This window comes from Dama dama, chromosome 14 (assembly GCF_033118175.1).
Source record: "Dama dama isolate Ldn47 chromosome 14, ASM3311817v1, whole genome shotgun sequence".
NCBI lineage: Eukaryota > Metazoa > Chordata > Mammalia > Artiodactyla > Cervidae > Dama > Dama dama.
In genome coordinates, this window is record NC_083694.1 from 68,036,652 (window position 1) to 68,055,535 (window position 18,884).

The 18,884-nt window shown below is 46.4% G+C and overlaps 1 protein-coding gene across 1 annotated transcript; it reads left to right on the top strand.

Annotated features, from left to right (window-relative positions):
• The first annotated feature begins 3,541 nt into the window (after positions 1–3,541).
• RD3 (RD3 regulator of GUCY2D) lies at positions 3,542–6,176 on the top strand. Its single transcript, XM_061161276.1, has 2 exons — positions 3,542–3,866; positions 5,052–6,176. Exons 1-2 carry the CDS (start codon positions 3,571–3,573, stop codon positions 5,341–5,343), a joined length of 588 nt encoding a protein of 195 aa, XP_061017259.1. The 5' UTR covers positions 3,542–3,570; the 3' UTR covers positions 5,344–6,176.
• The last annotated feature ends 12,708 nt before the right edge of the window (positions 6,177–18,884 follow it).

An 18,884-nucleotide genomic window follows, 5' to 3' on the forward strand; every position in this document is an offset into this window, starting at 1 on the left:
ACTTTTATGGGGCACTTCTTCCAAGTTTCCTTTGGCCAATCATTTTGGTTTGCCTGGTTCAGAGTCCATATTTAGTATATCTCAGGATCCTCCCAACCAGGGATCAAAGCTATGCCCCCTGCAGTGAAGGCGCAGCCTCTTAATCACTGGACCCTCAGGGAAGTCCTGACTTGTGTTCTTTTAAAAACACAAGCACTCCAGGAAAAAATAACACATTCAGTCATCTCTCTGCATGACTGATCAGATCCCTTGGCCTTAGGCAGAGGTTCCTGGGGCCTCAGGGCTCTCAGGACAGCAGAGCCCACCCCCATCTCTCAGCCCCTTCCCCACACTATTGCCCAACTACATGATTCTGGACATATAAAGCAGTGAAGGCTGAGAAGAAAAAGTGCTAACTGCCCCAATCCCAGTAGCACAGTCTGATGGTCTCTTCTTCCCTCCCTGCCTCCCAGAAAGGCATCAGGACATGTAATCTGAGGCCTCCATGATGGTGATACACTCAGACCAAGTGGAGGATGAACACTATTCTATTTCCTAATTACGATGGTTGCTAAGAGAAGTCGTTGTTTTCAAGACTCCATGGGCAAGTAGGAAGCTTGATTTGTGCCACTCCAGAAGGCTACTGATACTCCACAATAATTTTCCCATTTGTGTTTGATTCCCCAACATCAACAATTCATTTCTATGGGCTAACCCTCGCTGGTGCAGGGTGGCAGGAAGGCTGCCTAAAAAAATGTGAGTCTTTAGGAGGTGACTCCTGCCTCATCACTATGTTGTTGAATCTCTTTTGTCTGCATCTAGAGGGTCTAGGCTTCAGCAATATGTGAACCATGAACTTCCAGATGTTCAAGCTGGTTTTAGATAAGGCAGAGGAACCAGAGATCAAGTTGCCAATATCTGCTGGATCATCAAAAAAGCAAGAGAGTTCCAGAAAAACATCTATTTCTGCTTTCTTGACTATGCCAAAGCCTTTGACTGTGTGGATCACAATAAACTGTGGAAAATTCTGAAAGAGATGGGAATACCAGACCACCTGACCTGCCTCTTGAGAAACCTGTATGCAGGTCAGGAAGCAACAGTTAGAACTGGACATGGAACAACAGACTGGTTCCAAATAGGAAAAGGAGTACATCAAGGCTGTATATTGTCACCCTGCTTATTTAACTTATATGCAGAGTACATCATGAGAAACGCTGGGCTGGAAGAAGCACAAGCTGGAATCAGGATTGCCGGGAGAAATATCAATAACCTAAGATATGCAGATGACACCACCCTTATGGCAGAAAGTGAAGAGGAACTAAAAAGCCTCTTGATGAAAGTGAAAGAGGAGAGTGAAAAAGTTGGCTTAAAGCTCAACATTCAGAAAACTAAGATCATGGCTTCTGGTCCCATCACCTCATGGGAAATAGATGGAGAGACAGTGAAAACAGTGTCAGACTTTATTTTTTTGGGCTCCAAAATCACTGCAGATGGTGATTGCAGCCATGAAATTAAAAGACACTTACTCCTTGGAAGGAAAGTTATGACCAACCTAGATAGTATATTAAAAAGCAGAGACATTACTTTGCCAACAAAGGTCCATCTGGTCAAGGCTATGGTTTTTCCAGTGGTCACGTATGGATGTGAGAGTTGGACTGTGAAGAAAGCTGAGCACCAAAGAATTGATGCTTTTGAACTGTGGTGTTGGAGAAGACTCTTGAGAGTCCCTTGGACTGCAAGGAGATCCAACCAGTCCATCCTGAAGGAGATAAATCCTGGGTGTTCACTGGAAGGACTGATGCTGAAGCTGAAACTCCAATACTTTGGCCACCTCATGCGAAGAGTTGACTCATTGGAAAAGACCCTGATGCTGGGAGGGATTGGGGGCAGGAGGAGAAGGGGACGACAGAGGATGAGATGACTGGATGGCATCACCGACTCGATGGGCATGAGTTTGAATAAACTCTGGGAGTTGGTGATGGACAGGGGGGCCTGGCGTGCTGCGATTCATGGGGTTGCAAAGAGTCAGACACGACTGAGCAACTGAACTGAACTGAGAGGGTCTAGGCAGGAATAAGACCACTGCTGCATGCAACGTGGAGTTCCTTGGAGGGGAGAAGGGCATAGGAAGCGGAGATGAGCCTCCTCAAAGACCCACTTCAGGTTTTAGCCCAGGAATGGCGCTCACCTTCACTGTTGTCAGAGGCATGAACCCACTTGCAGCAGGCAGCAGGGCATGCCTGAGATGGCAGTCCATTCACTCAAGTATGTGTTCATCCATCATTCACTTATCCATCCATCTAATCATTCAGTCATTCATCAAACCTGTACTGAGCAAGACCCTGTGGGAATATGATGATGAGTTAGGATCCCTGTCACACATCTTACCTTGTACCGTGGCAGGATCCTCTACCTGGGATGTCTGCTCCATCAGTCTGTGTGTCTGAAGGCTGTACTCACCCCTCAGAATTCTCTCATCCACAAAGCTTTCCAAAACCCCTTTCATCATCCAGAACCACTCCTTCCCTGTCCCTACCCCAGCAATACTGACTTCATGCTTCACCAGCCACATTTACCTCTTCCCACTTAAATTATGGTTTTACTCATCAAGTCTTATATCTGCTGGAGAGCAGGGTCCAGACATGCTATCATGCTTGTGTTCCTCTGCAGATGTGTACACTGTGCTTGATTAATGCTTCTGCCTGATGAATGATGAATAAATGAATGAATGGTAGGTAAGTTGTATCATTTACAGGACAATATCAGTCCCATACAATCTTCAGCTTTTTTCAGCAACAGATTGGGGGCATTTCCTGTTATGAAAACATCTGTTCTGAATGTGTGTTTATTTCCCCTCAAGCCATAGGAATAAAATTATGCTTAGCCATACAGTATTGTTAAAAGGTAAACTGAGGCATATTAAAATATTTTTTAGTTTATTTGAGCAAAAAAATCTATTCAAATCTAGCAAATATTAAGGAGCTTTGAGGAATTATACCAAATGAAAGACTTTTATAGTCAGAAAGGGAGTGGGAACAAAGATGTTACAGAAAGAAAAAAAAGCAAACTGATTGCTGCAAAGTTTCTATCCTTTAGGGGCTGGCAGAGGGCTACCAGGCAGATTACTTAACTAGCGCTGATCAGGTGATTCCTGTGAGAGGTGAAACTAATTAAGTCTTGGTTTGGTGATGTGGGGCTTAGCATCAGGACTCCATTTGGGGCCTGTGGCCTTATTTTTAACAGTATGTTTCCATCTTTGTTTGGAGTTACCAAGGATCTGGAGGCTCAATCATCTGGAGGATTTAGAGACTTTTATGACCATGAGATTATCTTACTTTTATGCAGTGCTTGCAGCTTCCCAAGTTTATTCACAACTGCTTCTCACAACACCACGACTTTGTCTTACAGACTTAGAAACGATTGCTCAGAGAGGTTAAGCGTCCTACCCGAGGCCGCCCAGCTGTGAAGGGGGAGGTCTTCTCACTCGGGCCTCAGCTCTCCCCACCCCCCATCACCCCGTTCTCCCCACCTTGGCTGACAGAGGGGCTGAGGAAGACGCACTCCTGCCTGCCCGGCAGGGCCTCGGGGGCCATGTCCCTGCTCCCGTGGCTCCGGGCGAACGAGGCGCCGCCACGGCCGTCCCCGCGGAGCCCGGCGGAGATGGTGCTGGAGACGCTCATGGTGGAGCTGGCGGGGCAGATGCGCGAGGCTGAGCGGCAGCAGCGGGAGCGCAGCCACGCGGTGAGGAAGGTCTGCACCCGCGTGGACTACAGCTGGCTGGCCCGCGCGCCGCGGCCCACCTACGACCTCAGCCCTGGCGAGAGGCTGCAGCTGGAGGACGTCTGCGCCAAGATCCACCCGGCCTACTGTGGGCCCGCCATCCTCAGGTAACTCAGGTAGCTCCCCACCATCCTCAAGTAATTCAGGTAACTCTCAACCAACCTAAGGTAACTCCCTGCCATCCTCAGGTAACTCCAGACATCCTCAGGTAACTCCCCACCATCCTTAGGTAACTCCAGACATCCTCAGGTAACTCCCCACCATCCTTAGGTAACTCCCTGCCATCCTCAGGTAACTCAGGTAACTCCCCTCCAGGCACCAGGCAGGGACCCTCCCAGGCTCCGGGGGCACGGGGACAGTGGTAGGGGCTGGAGCCTGTGGCCTGGAGCCCCAGTGACTAATAATCTCCCGGGACTGGAGGCTGGGACCTGGATGAACCAGGGATCGGTTAGAAGGAGCAAGGAAGGAAGAAGAAGAGGCCATGGGTGGCCAGGTCAGGGCTAGAGTCTTAGGGAGGCAGGAAGCAGCTCCCAGAGGCACATGAGCTTTTGGGGTTTTGTTTTTTCAGAAAAAAACCCACGTTTATTTGCAATAGAAACCATGGTCTAAAAAAATAAAATAAAATTTTAGCAAATGTACAGTTTGTGTGCTGTTCGGGGTCACACCAGGAAATCAGGTATTACATGAACTTGCTAGTGGCGGTTCTTTCTGGAGCTCCAAGCCAGAGACCTCAAGACAGAGGAAACAGCTTGGGAACACACGCAGGGATCCCGGAGAACCTGGGGCCCTGGGGAACCGCATTCCTGGCTGCAGCGCAGACAGGAAGTAGCCGGGAGACTGGTGAGCAGGCCAAACAGCTCTCGCCTTCAGCCAGAAGGTGGCAGGGAGCTATGGAAGGACGATCACAGGGCGGTGACACCATCGGATGTACATTTCAGAGAGATCACGCTGGCCAGTGAGGGCAGAAAAACCCCAGTGGGATCCCCTCACTGCATCGGTAACCCGAAGCAGCTACCAGTATCTTTCCCTACGTTAGCGCATTAAACTCATCAAAAAAAGTAGCTGTGACCCCAGTTTACAGATGGGGAAGCTGAGTCTCATGGAGGCCAGGAGTGGCAGAGGTGGACCTCAGGATGGGCCGAAGCGTTAGGAGGTGGGTGGATTTCTGATTCAGAAGTGGGCAAGTGGAGAAGCTGGGAGTTGCCCATGGGGGGCGCGCAGGGACGCCCCTGGGGTCGCGCGCCACCTCACCCACCGCAGCCCTGCCTTGTCTCGTCGCCCGCTGCCCCCAGGTTCCGACAGCTGGTGGCGGAGCAGGAGCCGGAGGTGCAGGAGGTCTCCCGGCTCTTCCGCTCGGTGCTGCAGGAGGTCCTGGAGAGGATGGAGGAAGAGGGGGAGGCGCAGCGGCTGACGCGACAGTGGAGCCTGCGGGCCCCCCGAGGCAGCCTGGCCACCTTCAGGAGCCGCGCGCGCATCGCCCCCTTCGCCAGCGACATCCACACCATCTCCGAGGACGTGGAGCGGGACACGCCGCCGCCGCGGGCCTGGAGCATGCCCGAGTTCCGGGCACGGAAGGAGGACTGATCCTGCCTCCCCTGCTCGGGGCGGGGCCCCCTCTGGGAGGGTATGATACGGCTGGACCATCCCCAGTCCTGGAACCTCCCCACTCCACGCCGACCCCATCAGGGCCAAAGCGACCCCCCATCCCAAGATATGCCTGTAAGAAGAGCAAGAGCGACCCCTCCCTGCCCGGCCTCTCCCGCTGACCGCCAGGCCTAGAGTCAGGGCTTGGAGCTGCACGCAGAGACCCTTGCTCCCCTGCGCAAGTCGGCTGGAGCAGCCCATTCCCGGCCCCGCAGAGATTTTTGGGGTCTCAGCAGACAAACCACCACCCCTTCCCCATCTCCTGCTTCTGTCTGAAACAGAAGGGTGACCTTGCCTATTGCCAAGTCATGAGTTCTCACTTCAACTTAAGGATGTCCCATCACCCCCACTCCCCGGATAGTGATGAGGGACGACCCGTTGACTGGTGGTCATTCTCTGCTGGTGGCTGGCGCGCAGCTCACCACAGCCGGTGGGTCCCAGCCTGGTGGGTGGGCAGAGCTGGAAGGGACCAGGGGTCCACTGTCAACTAGTGAGTGAAGAAACAGGCTCAGAAGGGGGCAGGCTTCTGCCACCATTAACTGCAGCCAGATTCCCTTGGGCGGTGAGACTGTTCCCTTACACACGTGTCTCTGCCCCTGAATCTGTGAGTCCTGGACTGTGATGGGACAAGCCCAAGGGCTGATCTCCACCTGCCTGTGGTCTGACCCATCTCTTACCTTGGCACTCGTGTGGGGGTCTGAAGTAGCTGGGGGCAGAGCTGGGTTGCTATTACCCCACCCCACAGTGTCATCATGTGGGAGGGGCCAGTCCCCAGCAAAAACTTCCAGAAGCTAAGCTTCAAGGCCTTCTGACTTGCTGCTCCAGAAAGTCAGGTGTTTGACTCCGGGGTCCCTTCTCTACCTGGTTGTGCCTGCTCCTTGACTTTCTTCAGAGAAGTGATGTCCAGACCTGTAACTGACCTCAAGGTACCCAAGTGAAATATTCTAGAACCTCCCCACTGGCTTCACTGTCCTTCCATTTCTAACCCAGTTAGATCTTGGTGATGGGCATGTGATTATCCAGTACATGGATCAACAGTGGCAGATGTGGAAGTCCAGGCAGCCTCCACACACACTCTGGGCTGAAGGTGGGTGGGTGGGGGATGGGTGGGGAATCTGTCTGGCCCCAATTAGCAGTGTGTGCTCAGAAAAGGCAAGTGGGTCTTAATATTTTGTGCACTAAGTCGCTGCAATCATGTCCAACTCATGGCCACCTTATGGACTGTAGCCTGCCAGGCTCCTCTGACCATGGGATTCTCCAGGCAAGAGTACTGGAGTGGGTTGCCATGCACTTCTCCAGGGCATCTGCCTGACCCAGGGATTGAACCTGAGTCTCGCTTGTCTCCTGCAATGGCAGCCAGGTTCTTTACCACTAGTGCCAACTGGGGAGCCCAGGTCTAAATAAAATGCTAGGAGGAGACAATTCAACAGCAGGGGGAAATCTGCATATTCCCTGACCAAATTTAGTGGGGAAAAAAGTTCTTTTTATGACCTGGTTTTGGATATTTTCACTCAGATCTGAACAAGAGAATTATAGGATGGTGGAAAACCTCTCATCCAATGCTAATAGGATGAAAGAGTTAATTGAATTGGTGAAAGTTGAGAATCACTTAAATAAACATACACACCTTAAATATCTTACAAATTCTAAGACAGAAAGACATTCATTCAGTTGCTAAACTTTTAACGTAGACCAAAGCTGTGTTCACTTCTTTGGTGACAAGTGTGGGTTGTTTGATGGGAGTTCTGCACTTAAGTTTTATTGTTTGTGTGTACTTTAATCATAACAACAAGAACAACTGGTATAAACATATTTTGGCCTCTCACGAAAACCCTTCCTGCCCACCTCAATCAACACAGACTGACCCCCACCAGCTTCCGACCCCAGATACCTACTGGAGGAAGTCCCAGCTGGTGGCACTCAGACCCATAAGTTACTCCTCTGGATTCAGGCCATTAAATGGAGTAATGAGACCCAAGTTTCTGGTTTTATAAACCCAGTGACAACAAATGAAAGAACAAAATAGTTTGAGAATCTCCTTGTGAGTGTGGTGTCTGGAGGAGGAGACGGGCTGAATCTGCTCCAGACTGGGTAGTCTTTGCACTCAGCCCAACACCCCTGGCCACTAGAGGGAGTCAGTGGGTGTGGGAATCACTTCCTGATAACATTTTCTTTTGCTTTGTGAGTCGTTTCTGTTTTTCACTTGTTTTGCCTTATGAACATTTTCAGATACGGAAATGCAGAGAGGAGAGTGTAAGGAGTTTCCATGTGCCCGTCTCCAAGGTTTAAAAGTTAAGAACATGTTGCCATTTTGCTTTTCTACTTTTTGGTGAAGTATTTTAAAATAAATCCTAGACATCATAATATTTTACCCCTGAATACTTCAGGATGCACTGCAAAGGAAAAAGAAAAATTTCCTGTGTAACTACAGTAGAATACTATCACTCCTCCCCAAATTAACAGTAATTCTTTAGGATTATCTAATGCCCAAACCACATTGAAATTTCCCTAGCTTTTCCCAACCAATGATCTTTGCAGTTTATTTCTTTGAATGAGGATCTAATCAAGTAGTTTGTTTTATTTTTGGTCAAATAATTGTTTATTTAATTCCACAGTAAAGTGTTGGTTAAAAAGAGTGCTTATGAAACATAAGTGTTAGTGTGTGGTAAGTTAATGATGGCACATAAATGATAACAATTCTGCAAATTAGCCTAAGGATGCTCTTTACTCAGATCCTGTTTTATTCTTCTGATTAAAGTTCTTCCAGAGCAACCAAGATTTTCTAATATCTTGAAAAATAACATCAAAAATAATAATGACAGTAATTTGTCAAAAGTAATTTGACTTTTCATTTGGTGAAAATACTCTTCACATTTATGTATCTTATTTTTTTAGACATTCATGCAAATAGCAACTGTAAGCCTTATCCTCTTTTCTTGCCATTTAGAAACAAAACACTAAAATTTGTCAAAATAACTCGAGGGAAATCTCAAGAATTCTAGTAGTAGGTAATGAAAAAACTATCTTTTGATGCCATCAACACATAGTGAAATTCAGTCTGTCATTTTTTTTCTCAGGATGAAGAACTATTTGTATATTTATTTAATAAATTCTAGTATAGCTAAATATTGTCAGTCTGTCTTATATTCATGTGGTTCTCTAACAAAACACAATATGTTATTTGAAAATTCATTCAACCTAAATGACAAATCATTTTTAGACAGTTATTTAAAATCAGTTAGAGAAACTGGCATCTGTTTCCTTATGAATATTATTACATATCATATTAAGTTAGCCTTATTATATTTAGTAAGATGCTAATCTAAAAACAATGACTAAAGATCATGACTTTACCATAATCAAGGCAGAAATAGCAAAATTATTTTTCAAAGTTTCTAAAAATGTCCAAGCGGTTTTTTTTTTTTTTTTTTTTTACAAAGAAAGGCATTCATGAGCTGACCAAAGTTGGGGAGTGTTCTCTAGCACATCTGATTGTGTTGCATTCCAGTTCCAGTTCCCTTGCTGGAACAAATGCAGCATTCCCAGAGCCCAGCAGTTGGAAGTCCTCCAGCCCAGTCTCCCCTCCCAGCTAACATTTGGTGCGGGAAGGATTCCACTCCAGGAACAAGCCATTCCTCTCCATGTAGCCAGAGTCCTGAGGCTAACAGCTTAGAACTGCTTTCGGCCCCTGCTTGCTGGTGGGGAGCCTGAGGGCCTCTGCGAGGCTCTCACCAACTATCTAGGATCCAGAACACAGGGCAGCATGGATTGAGGTCAGCCTTTCCTGGGTAGAAAAGAAATTGAGCCAGTAAGCAAAGAAGCTGCTCCAAAGTGTGGCTTCACGGATGTGAGAAATACATCTTTTACCCAAATGAGCCAGTCCAACAATATTGCTATGGATAGAAATGGCTTCTTCATCAAGAAAATTCCTTATTAACCTTTGAATAAAGGTTAATCCAGGGCTTTCCTGTAGCTCAGACGGTAAAGAATCTGCCTGCAACGCAGGAGACCCAGGTTCCATCCCTGGGGCGGGAAGATCCCCTGGAGAAGGGAATGGAAACCCAGCCAGTATCCTTGCCTGGAGAATCCCATGGACGGAGGAGCCTCGTGGGCTACAGTCCATGGGGTCGCAAAGAGTCAGACACGGCTGAGTGACTAACACCACTACTACTACCCATTGAACGGTTTACCTTTACCGTTCACCCACCTTATCTTATTCGTCTGTGACCCTGAGGGGAAGAGCGCTACATTCTGTCTCAGGTTACAGGCAAGTGGCCTGCCTGGAATAGAAGCCAGGGTTCTCAGGATTGTAGATCCTACGTGCGCCTAGCTCCAGCTGATGGTCTCATGGATGAGAAAACTAGGAAGTTCCTTCAATTATCTAACCTTCTGTTGCCATATCAATCTTCTGACCTATATACACAGGAAAAAATAAAACAATAGCCACTGCTCTTTGTCCCTAGTAGGAAGACAGCTCCTTGTGAATCTGCTTTCTGAGGACTTTTTCATTTTGGTTGGTTTTCTCTTCGTCACTTCATCTTCTTTTAAAAGATTTCCTACCTTTACCCATGAACAGATTTTGCTCTGCCTCAGGGAGGACAAAGGCATTTAATAGTGCAAATGAAATCGTTGGGATTTTTGGGCTGCTGGAAACTCTGGATGATGGTCTCCCAAAGTGATTCTCCCATTTATATCTTTGCAAATCCCTCAGCGTTCTGAGGGTCTGGTTTCTCATCTAAGCATGTTGTCCTGTCTGCTTCCCAGAATTGTGGCAAGGTTAAAATAAGATCAAATGCTTTGCAAACTATAAAAGAACTTTCAAATGTAAGATCTGCCAGTTGTTCACGACAGTCCTCCCTTCAGTTAGCACAGATTCTAGACAGTCGATGGAACACACACCGAGGAGCAGTTGTCATCATCCTTCCTCTGAAATAACCAGACCCTGCCCTTTAATCATTGTTCCTAAGCCTGATTTCTCTAATCGTCTAGATCTCTGGTTCTCAAGCTTGGCTGCATGTGAGCCCATTGCAGAAGCTTTTAAATGTTCTGGCACCAGCTGCTCTCCAGGGCAAGTAAATGAGAAACTCGGGGTGAGACCCAGGCGTCCATTTTTCTAAAGCTCTCCAGGAGACTCCAACGTGCAGCCAGGGCGGTGAACCCTGACTGTTGTTAGGTTACTCTTTCTGGGGGTCTCAGGACATTATCTGTTGTCACATCTTACATCTATCTGAATCTACCACATGACTGAATGGTTTCATCTCAACAGGAGATGGAGGCACTTTGGAGTAATTGCCATGATCATGTATTACCTTATGTTAGAGACGGATGGTTGCAAGGTTGCTTATCACATAGATGTCTCTCATCTTTGCTTAGCAGTATCAGGAGATACTTGGAGGTGAGATAAGATGTCTCTTGTAAAGAATGCTGCAAGTACCATTTTATTGCAGCTGGAAAGATGGAGAAGATGATGGAATCAGTGCTGTTTCTTACCAACCGGAAAGAATATAATCGTGTAGGATGACAATTATCTGGTGTCTGTTGTAGAAACTATTCATGAGGGTGTATGAGAGAGACACAGAGAGGGACAGGGTAAGAGAGAGAAAGTTAGAATCCACTACATGGAAGGGCTGGGGAGAGAGAGGCTACTCACCCCTTCTTCCCTTCTTGTGCTTGGCGTGGTGACCACGAGGCAGCCGGCCAAGGGGAGTGAGAGGGGAGAGGTGCTGTCACCGGTGTCCCGCTCTGCTCCCAGGGCCATCTTCGCACACAGGCCAGTGCTGGGAACCAAGCTCCTCATCTGCAGAAGGCCGCCTGGTGGTCACGGGGGCTCAGCTAGAGAGTCCTGCCGCTGGCTGCAGGGTCCCCAGGGGTGAGCGGCAAACTGGTCCTCCCCAGCCCCAAGCAGCCAGCACGCCCCCACTCTCCATTAGCAAGTCTGCTGGGAAGGACGGGAGGCCTGGACAGCAGCCGCTGCAGCCCAGCTGCCCACGTGGGGCATCTACTCTGTCCTCTACAAGCTGTGTGCCCTTGGCCAGCTATTTAACCTTGTGGTCTCAGTTTTCCCATTTGAGTAGTAATATTTCCCTGACGCCGGGGTGGCGAGGATGAGCTGGGATGAAGGCACATGAATGAAGCACTGCAGCCCGAGGGGCTTATTTCCTGCCTCCCTCCCCACGTGTTCAGAGGCTCCCGGCTGGGGCAGGTGGCACATGTGTGGCTCTGCACCTGCTCACCTGCCCTCTGGGTGCCCAGGGGCCTGTCCCCTTGGCATCGGCTCTGTGCCCCAGGCTCTGTTCTGGGCCGCTTCCCTTAGGAGCACATCACACCTCCTCCCTTCCGCCCATTTTCTCACTTGACCTCCACACTAACGCACTTGAGGAGGCAGCAGCGCTGTGTCCAGCGAACACCCAGGAGCTCAGTGACTCGGCCAACTTCACACGGCAGAGCCCTGGCCAGAGCAGCGAGAAAACCACTTACCGTCTCAGAACACCTCCCGCGAGTGCCAGGCCCCGGCAGCTCGCCGACCCTCACAAGCAACACGGCCAGGCAGGCACTTTTCTCCCCACTTCACAGATGAGGAGGCAGAGGTCTAGATCATTCGTGGTTTTCCCAAGGTTGCACCAGAACTTGAGGCCCTCTCTCATCGGCTGCAGAGGCCTCCCTGCCTCTGTGGCAGAGACTTGAACCTAGTTCTCTGGATTTCTGGAAAACTGCTTTCTTCCCAGCACAGTCCCACCCACCAAGCACAGCCTAGCAAGCTCAGAGCTGCAACCAGAAGCGCGGCCCTGGACATTTCAGTAACGCCTTCTCTTTGCCTGGAGATTTTTCTGCCTAGGATAAGGTACTGCCTGATGCTGAACAACCCAGAACTCATCTCTCATGACTCAGTTCTTCAATGGTCATAATCAGTTAATCAGAAAACTAGCAACCCAGCCATGTTCTCAAAGGAGTGCTTCAAGGGAGGAGAAACATAAGACTCCCTCTTCCCTTGACCTTTCCTCTTCATGTTAATAGTTATCAGCCCTGGAAATCTATATTTTTAAGTGTTTTTCAAGTGGTTCTAATGTTCAGCCAGGATTTTCAGACTTCAGGTCCTGACCTATTGAGTGGTTGGTTCATGGAATCAATGTGTTAGATTGTGACCAGGAACTTTTAGAAGAAAAACAATTGAGTAGAAAATAGTGTGCAGACACGACTGAGCGTACACACATACACACACACACACAAGAATAAGAATTACTTCATGAAACTTTTGTCTTGATTATGCATCTGTGTATATGCATATATGCACATGTATATGTTTACTGGCTCACAACATAAACTGTATTTCTGTGGGTCACCAAAGGCATTTGGAAAATTCCAGCTATTTGGTGTTCATAATCAGTTTGCCATTGGGATTGATTATATGAACAGTTCTCCCAGGACACTTTATACTGTCAAAAATCTATTAAAGAGGCCAAAGAGCCATTGTTTATGTGGATTATATCTATCAACATTTACTTTATTAGATACGAAATGAAAAAAATACAATACCTTACTAATTCATTGAAAATAACAACTAGAAATCCATTACATATTAGCATAATAACATGTTTTTAATTACACATTTTAAAAAGGAAGAAGAGTGTTATTATTTTTTATTTCATATGTCTGTATGTATCCTTAATGTCTGGGATGGTGGGCACACCCTGAGGTGACCCAAATGAGTCAGATGAATGAGGGAGAAACTGCTACTTGCTGCTGCTTCTTTTTTAATTTTAGTATAGCTGGACTTCTCTGGTGGCTCAGTGGTCACCAGAGAATCTGCCTGCCAGTCAGGAGACACAAAAGAAGTGAGTTTGATCCCTGGGTCGGGAAGATCCCCTGGAGTAGGAAATGGCAACCCACTCCAATATTCTTGCCTGGGAAATCCTCTGGACAGAGGAACCTGGCGAGCTACAGCCCATGGGATCACACAGAGTCAGACACGACATTGAGACACAGCACACACACAATGGGAAACCAATACAGATTACTTCTTGTGTCAGCTTCTGCATTCACTCTGCTGTGATAAGTTGTTTTCATTGAAGTATATGAAGAAAATCCATCCTCACACAGACATTTAGATAGAAAAAGGAACCATATTTTAATAGCTTCTTCAGATCCTCTCCTGTGGGAGAGGGGACTAGAGAAATATTTTTTCATGGGAACAGAGTTTCAGTATGAGATGATAAAAAAGTTCTGGAGATAGAGAGTGGTGATAATTGCATAACTAATGTAAATGTACTTCATGCCACTCAACTATGCACTTAATAATGGTTAACAAATTTTATATTGTGCATATTTTACCACAGTTAAAAAAACAAATAAGTTGCCCATGATTCAGAGACCAAAAAAAGAGTTAGTTGCAATGCAGAATCTGAAATCATATCAATTTTCACACTGTCATGCTAAAATCCATTAGTCTATCTTGTACTTTAAATGGCTCTTTTGGGACTTCCCCGGTGGTCCAGTGGTTAAGAATCTGCCTTGCAATGCAGGGGACTCGGGTTCAACCTCTGGCCAAGGAACTGAGATCCCACATGCCAGGAGCAACTAAACCCGTGCACTGCAACTACTGACCCCACGCACATGCACTCTGGAGCCCGCGTGCCACAAGCAGAGAGCCCGCCTGCTGCAACGAAGACCCAGGGCAGCCAAATACACAAATATTTAAACGCCTCTTTTACCTATGTGTGACTTTGTAACATCATGCATTGATTATCTGAAAAATACTAGTTTACTGAATCAGGCAGATCTTCAAGAAGTTAATTATATGATATAAAAAGTTCATATTCATTAATATCACTAGTAATCTCATCAGAAAAGTCAAGTCTGGAGAAACTGTCAAACTCATGGTGTAAGAAAAAAAATGAGGAAAATGAGTAGTGGACACAGGTTTTCCAAAATTCTGATTTTTCTCCTGAGCACTCAAATTTTGTCGTTGGCAACAATTACAGTCAGATGTTATCCTTGAAGTGAGAAGCTCACTTCATTTATTTTAGAGAAAACATCTGCCAAATACTCGTCTGCATAATCATATTTGTCAGTCCTTTCTTCAAGTAAGAGTAGTGTTCTGTGGAAAAAAAAAAAAAAAAAAGCAGCTATTTCAGCTCAAAACTCCAACGATCATATGGTGTTTTCCCCTGAAAAACTATTGTACTTCAGCAGACAGAAGTCATTGTATGCAGTTCCTATTTTGTCACACAGAATACTACAGAGATGAATACTCAAGGGTTGAGTTTAATAAAATGAATGATCTTTACTGCCTCACCAAGAGCATCCTTTTTGAAACTGGCTGGCTTTTCTTCCTTCCTTCCTTCCTTCTTTCTCTTTCTTTTAGTGCATGACAGAGAAGAACACATTAGCACTGTTTGGTGCCACTGCCTTGATTCATGCTAAGGTATCAGCAGAAAACTGCTGGTAAATAAAAACCCACCATTGCTTTTGTACCATCAGTGCAAATGTTAACACAGTGAAAAAGTAAAATAACCTTTAGTATTTTTATGGAAGCATGTTTGGTCTCTCAGACCCCCTAAAGATGCCCTGGAAGCCCACAGACCACACATTATAGAGCTCAGCTTTTTCGCATGAACCGCCACTGTTCCTCCACCCCAGCAGCAGTACCCACCGCCAGAAGAAGTGCTCCAAAAGGGACCAACACATTGTGTTTCTCAGATTAACCTCCGATGGGGCTCTGACAGCAAATATTCTTTACCTATCTCTTGCTGTACTCTTTCTCTTGCAGTTTGTTCAGCTCAGTCGCTCAGTCGTAACCGACTCTTTGTGACCCCATGGACTGCAGCATGCCAGGCTTCCCTGTCCATCACCAACACCAATCCTGGAGCTTACTCAAACTCATGTCCATCAAGTCAGTGATGCCATCCAATCATCCCATCCTCTGTCATCCCCTTCTCCTGCCTTCAATCTTTCCCAGCATCAGGGTCTTTTCTAGTGAGTCAGTTCTTCGAATCAGGTGGCCAAAGTATAGGAGTTTTAGTTTCAGCATCAGTCCTTCCAATAAATATTCAGGACTGATTTCCTTTAGGATAGACTGGTTGGATCTCCTTGCAGTCCAAGGTACTCTAAAGAGTCTTCTCCAACACCACAAGTTCAAAAGCATCAATTCTTTGGCACTCCGCTTTCTTTACAGTCCAGTTCTCATATCCATATGTGACTACTGGAAAAACCACAGTTTTGACTAGATGGATCTTTGTTGGCAAAGTAATGTCTCTGTTTCTTAATATGCCATCTAGGTTGGTCATAGCTTTCCTTCCAAGGAGAAAGTGTTTTAATTTCATGGCTGAAGTCATCATCTACAGTGACTCTGGAGCCCAAAAAAATAAAGTCTATCACTGTTTTCTTTGTTTCCACATCTATTTGCCATGAAGTGATTGGACCGGATGCCATGATCTTAGCTTCCTGATGTTGAGTTTTAAGCCAACTCTTGCAGTACTCTTTCTAAAACACAGATTGGTTGTTCTCGTGATTCAAAACCTCTAAACAGTGTAAGATAAAGAGGGTATCTTAAACCAATGGGAAAGGCTAGATTATTAAATGGTGTCAGGACACTTGGGTAAACATTTGAGAAAGTTTTAAAAAATTATCTTCCATATATATCAAAATAAGTCCAAACTGATTATTGCTCTAAATATTAAAAATTAAATCATAAACTAATTTAAGAAAAAAGATAATATGTATCTGAGTACAGGATGCAAAATGTTTTTCTACCTAAATATACCCAAGTAGAATCCAATGGGAAGACCTAGTTTCCAAAGGCCATAGCCAAAGTCCATTGAGAAGAGGGTGAGGAAATGGGAGGGGCTAAGAGGTACTTTATCTTCTGTTACCCATCCCAAGTCCCCCAGGACTAAAAGGATTGAGTTGAGGGGGGCACCTCAACCTGACCATTAGTTTTCTTTGATGCCATAGACCTTGGTCTGCAAACACTCTACTTTGTGGCCTTGGCTGGGTGCGGGCCATATGTCCTATTGGCTCTGCTGCTGGCTCTTAGCTCAAGTATGAAAGACCAAATTCTTCAAACAAACAGTGGATAGGGTTGCATAACATGTGAAATGTCAGACTGTAGGAAAATTGAATGCCGTTATATTCTAAGTTGCTAACAGTGACTGGTTTTTATTAGACAGCGAGATGGTTTTTATTTGCTATGCGTTTTTAAGTTTGTTAATCCATCACACATTTATTGAGGCCCTAAAAGTGTCAGACTTTATTTTGGGGGGCTCCAAAATCATTGCAGATGGTGACTGCAGCCATGAAATTAAAAGACGCTTACTCCTTGGAAGGAAAGTTATGACCAACCTAGACAGCATACTAAAAAGCAGAGATTACTTTGCCAGCAAAGGTCCATCTAGTCAAGGCTATGGTTTTTCCAGTGGTCATGTATGGATGTGAGAGTTGGACTGTGAAGAAAGCTGAGCACCGAAGAATTGATGCTTTTGAACTGTGGTATTGGAGAAGACTCTTGAGAGTCCCTTGGACTTCAAGGAGATCCACCCAGTCCATCCTAAAGGAGATCAGTCCTGGGTGCTCATTGGAAGGACTGATGCTGAAGCTGAAACTCCAACACTTTGGCCACCTCATGCAAAGAGTTGACTCATTGGAAAAGACCCTGATGCTGGGAGGGATTAGGGGCAGGAGGAGAAGGGGACGACAGAGGACAAGACGGCTGGATGGCATCATCAACTCGATGGGCATGAGTTTGAGTAAACTCCGGAGTTGGTGATGGACAGGGAGGCCTGGCGTGCTGCGACTCATGGGGTCGCAAAGAACTGGACACGACTGAGCGACTGAACTGAAAAGGGCAAAGCACTGTACTAGGTGCACAGTCCCTGTGCTTATTACAGCATCTGAAACGCTATTAATTCTTTGATGATTCACTTAACCTAGCCCACCAGGCTCCTCTGTCCATGGGGATTCTCCAGTCATTTAAGAATACTGGAGCAGGTTGCCATGTCCTCCTCCAGGGGATCTTCCCAACCCAGGGATTGAACCCAGGTCTCCCACAATGCAGGCAGATTCTTTACCAGATGAGCCACAAGGGAAGCCCAAGTTACTGATTACCTACCATTTTCTTGGTCTTATGAATACATGTATGTCTCCTTGAGATAAGAAACTAAACCTCAAGAGTTTTTGGAAACGGCAATTATCTTTATTGTCTTACAAAAATTAGCTGCTCAAATGTTTGCTGAGGACAGTGGTAATGACAATGACAGTCACACTGAGGAAGGGGAAGAGGGCTGTAATGAGTACATACTGGGTTAAGAGTACATTCTTAAGGAAGCATAGCACATTGTAAAACTCAACATTCAAAAAACAAAGATGATGGCATCGGGTCACATCACTTCATGGCAAACAGAAGCGGAAAAAGCAGAAGCAGTGGCCAATTTTCTTCTCTTGGACTCCAAAATTACTACGGACAGTGAGTGCAGTCATGAAATTAAAAGATGCTCGCTCCTTGGAAGAAGAGCTATGACAAATCTAGACAGTGTATTAAAAGCAGAGACATCATTTTGCCAACAAAGGTCTGTATAGTCAAAGCTATGGGTTTTCCAGTACTTATGTAGAGATGTGAGAGTTGGACCATAAAGAAGACTGAGCACTGAAGAAATGATGCTTTTGCACTGTAGTGTTGGAGAAAACTCTTGAGAGTCCCTTGGACTGCAAGGAGATCCAACCAGTCAATCCTAAAGGAAATCAACTCTGAATATTCATTGGAAGAACTGATGCTGAAGCTGAAGCTCCAATACTTTGGCCACCTTATGTGAAGAGCCAACTCACTGGAAAAGACCCTGATGCTGGGAAAGACTGAGGGCAGGAGGAGAAGGGGATGACAGAGGCTGAGATGGTTGGATGTACGTGAGTTTGAGCAAACTCTGGGAGATGGCGAAGGACAGGGAAGTGTTCATGGTGTTACACAGAGTGGGACAGGACTTAGCAACTGAACAACAATAACAAAGCACATGGTCAGTCAGTTCAGTCGCTCAGTCATGTCTGACTCTTTGCGACCCCATGAGCTGCAGCACGCCAGGCCGCCCTGTCCAATACCAACTCCTGGAGCCCACCCAAACTCATGTCCATTGAGTTGGTGATGCAATCCAACCATCTCATCCCGTTGTCCCCTTCTCCTCCTGCCCTCAATCTTACCCAGCACCAGGGTCTTTACAAATGAGTCAGCTCTTCACATCAGGTGGCCAAAGTATTGGAGTTTCAGCTTCAACATCAGACCTTCCAATGAATACCCAGGACTGATCTCCTTTAGGATGGAGTGGTTGGATCTCCTCGCAATCCAAGGAACTCTCAAGAGTCTTCTCCAACACCACAGTTCAAAAGCATCAGATCAGAGGAGAAATAACTTAAGAAAGAATGAAGGGATGGAGCCAAAGCAAAAACAACACCCGGTTGTGGATGTGACTGGTGATAGAAGCATGGTCCAATGCTGTAAA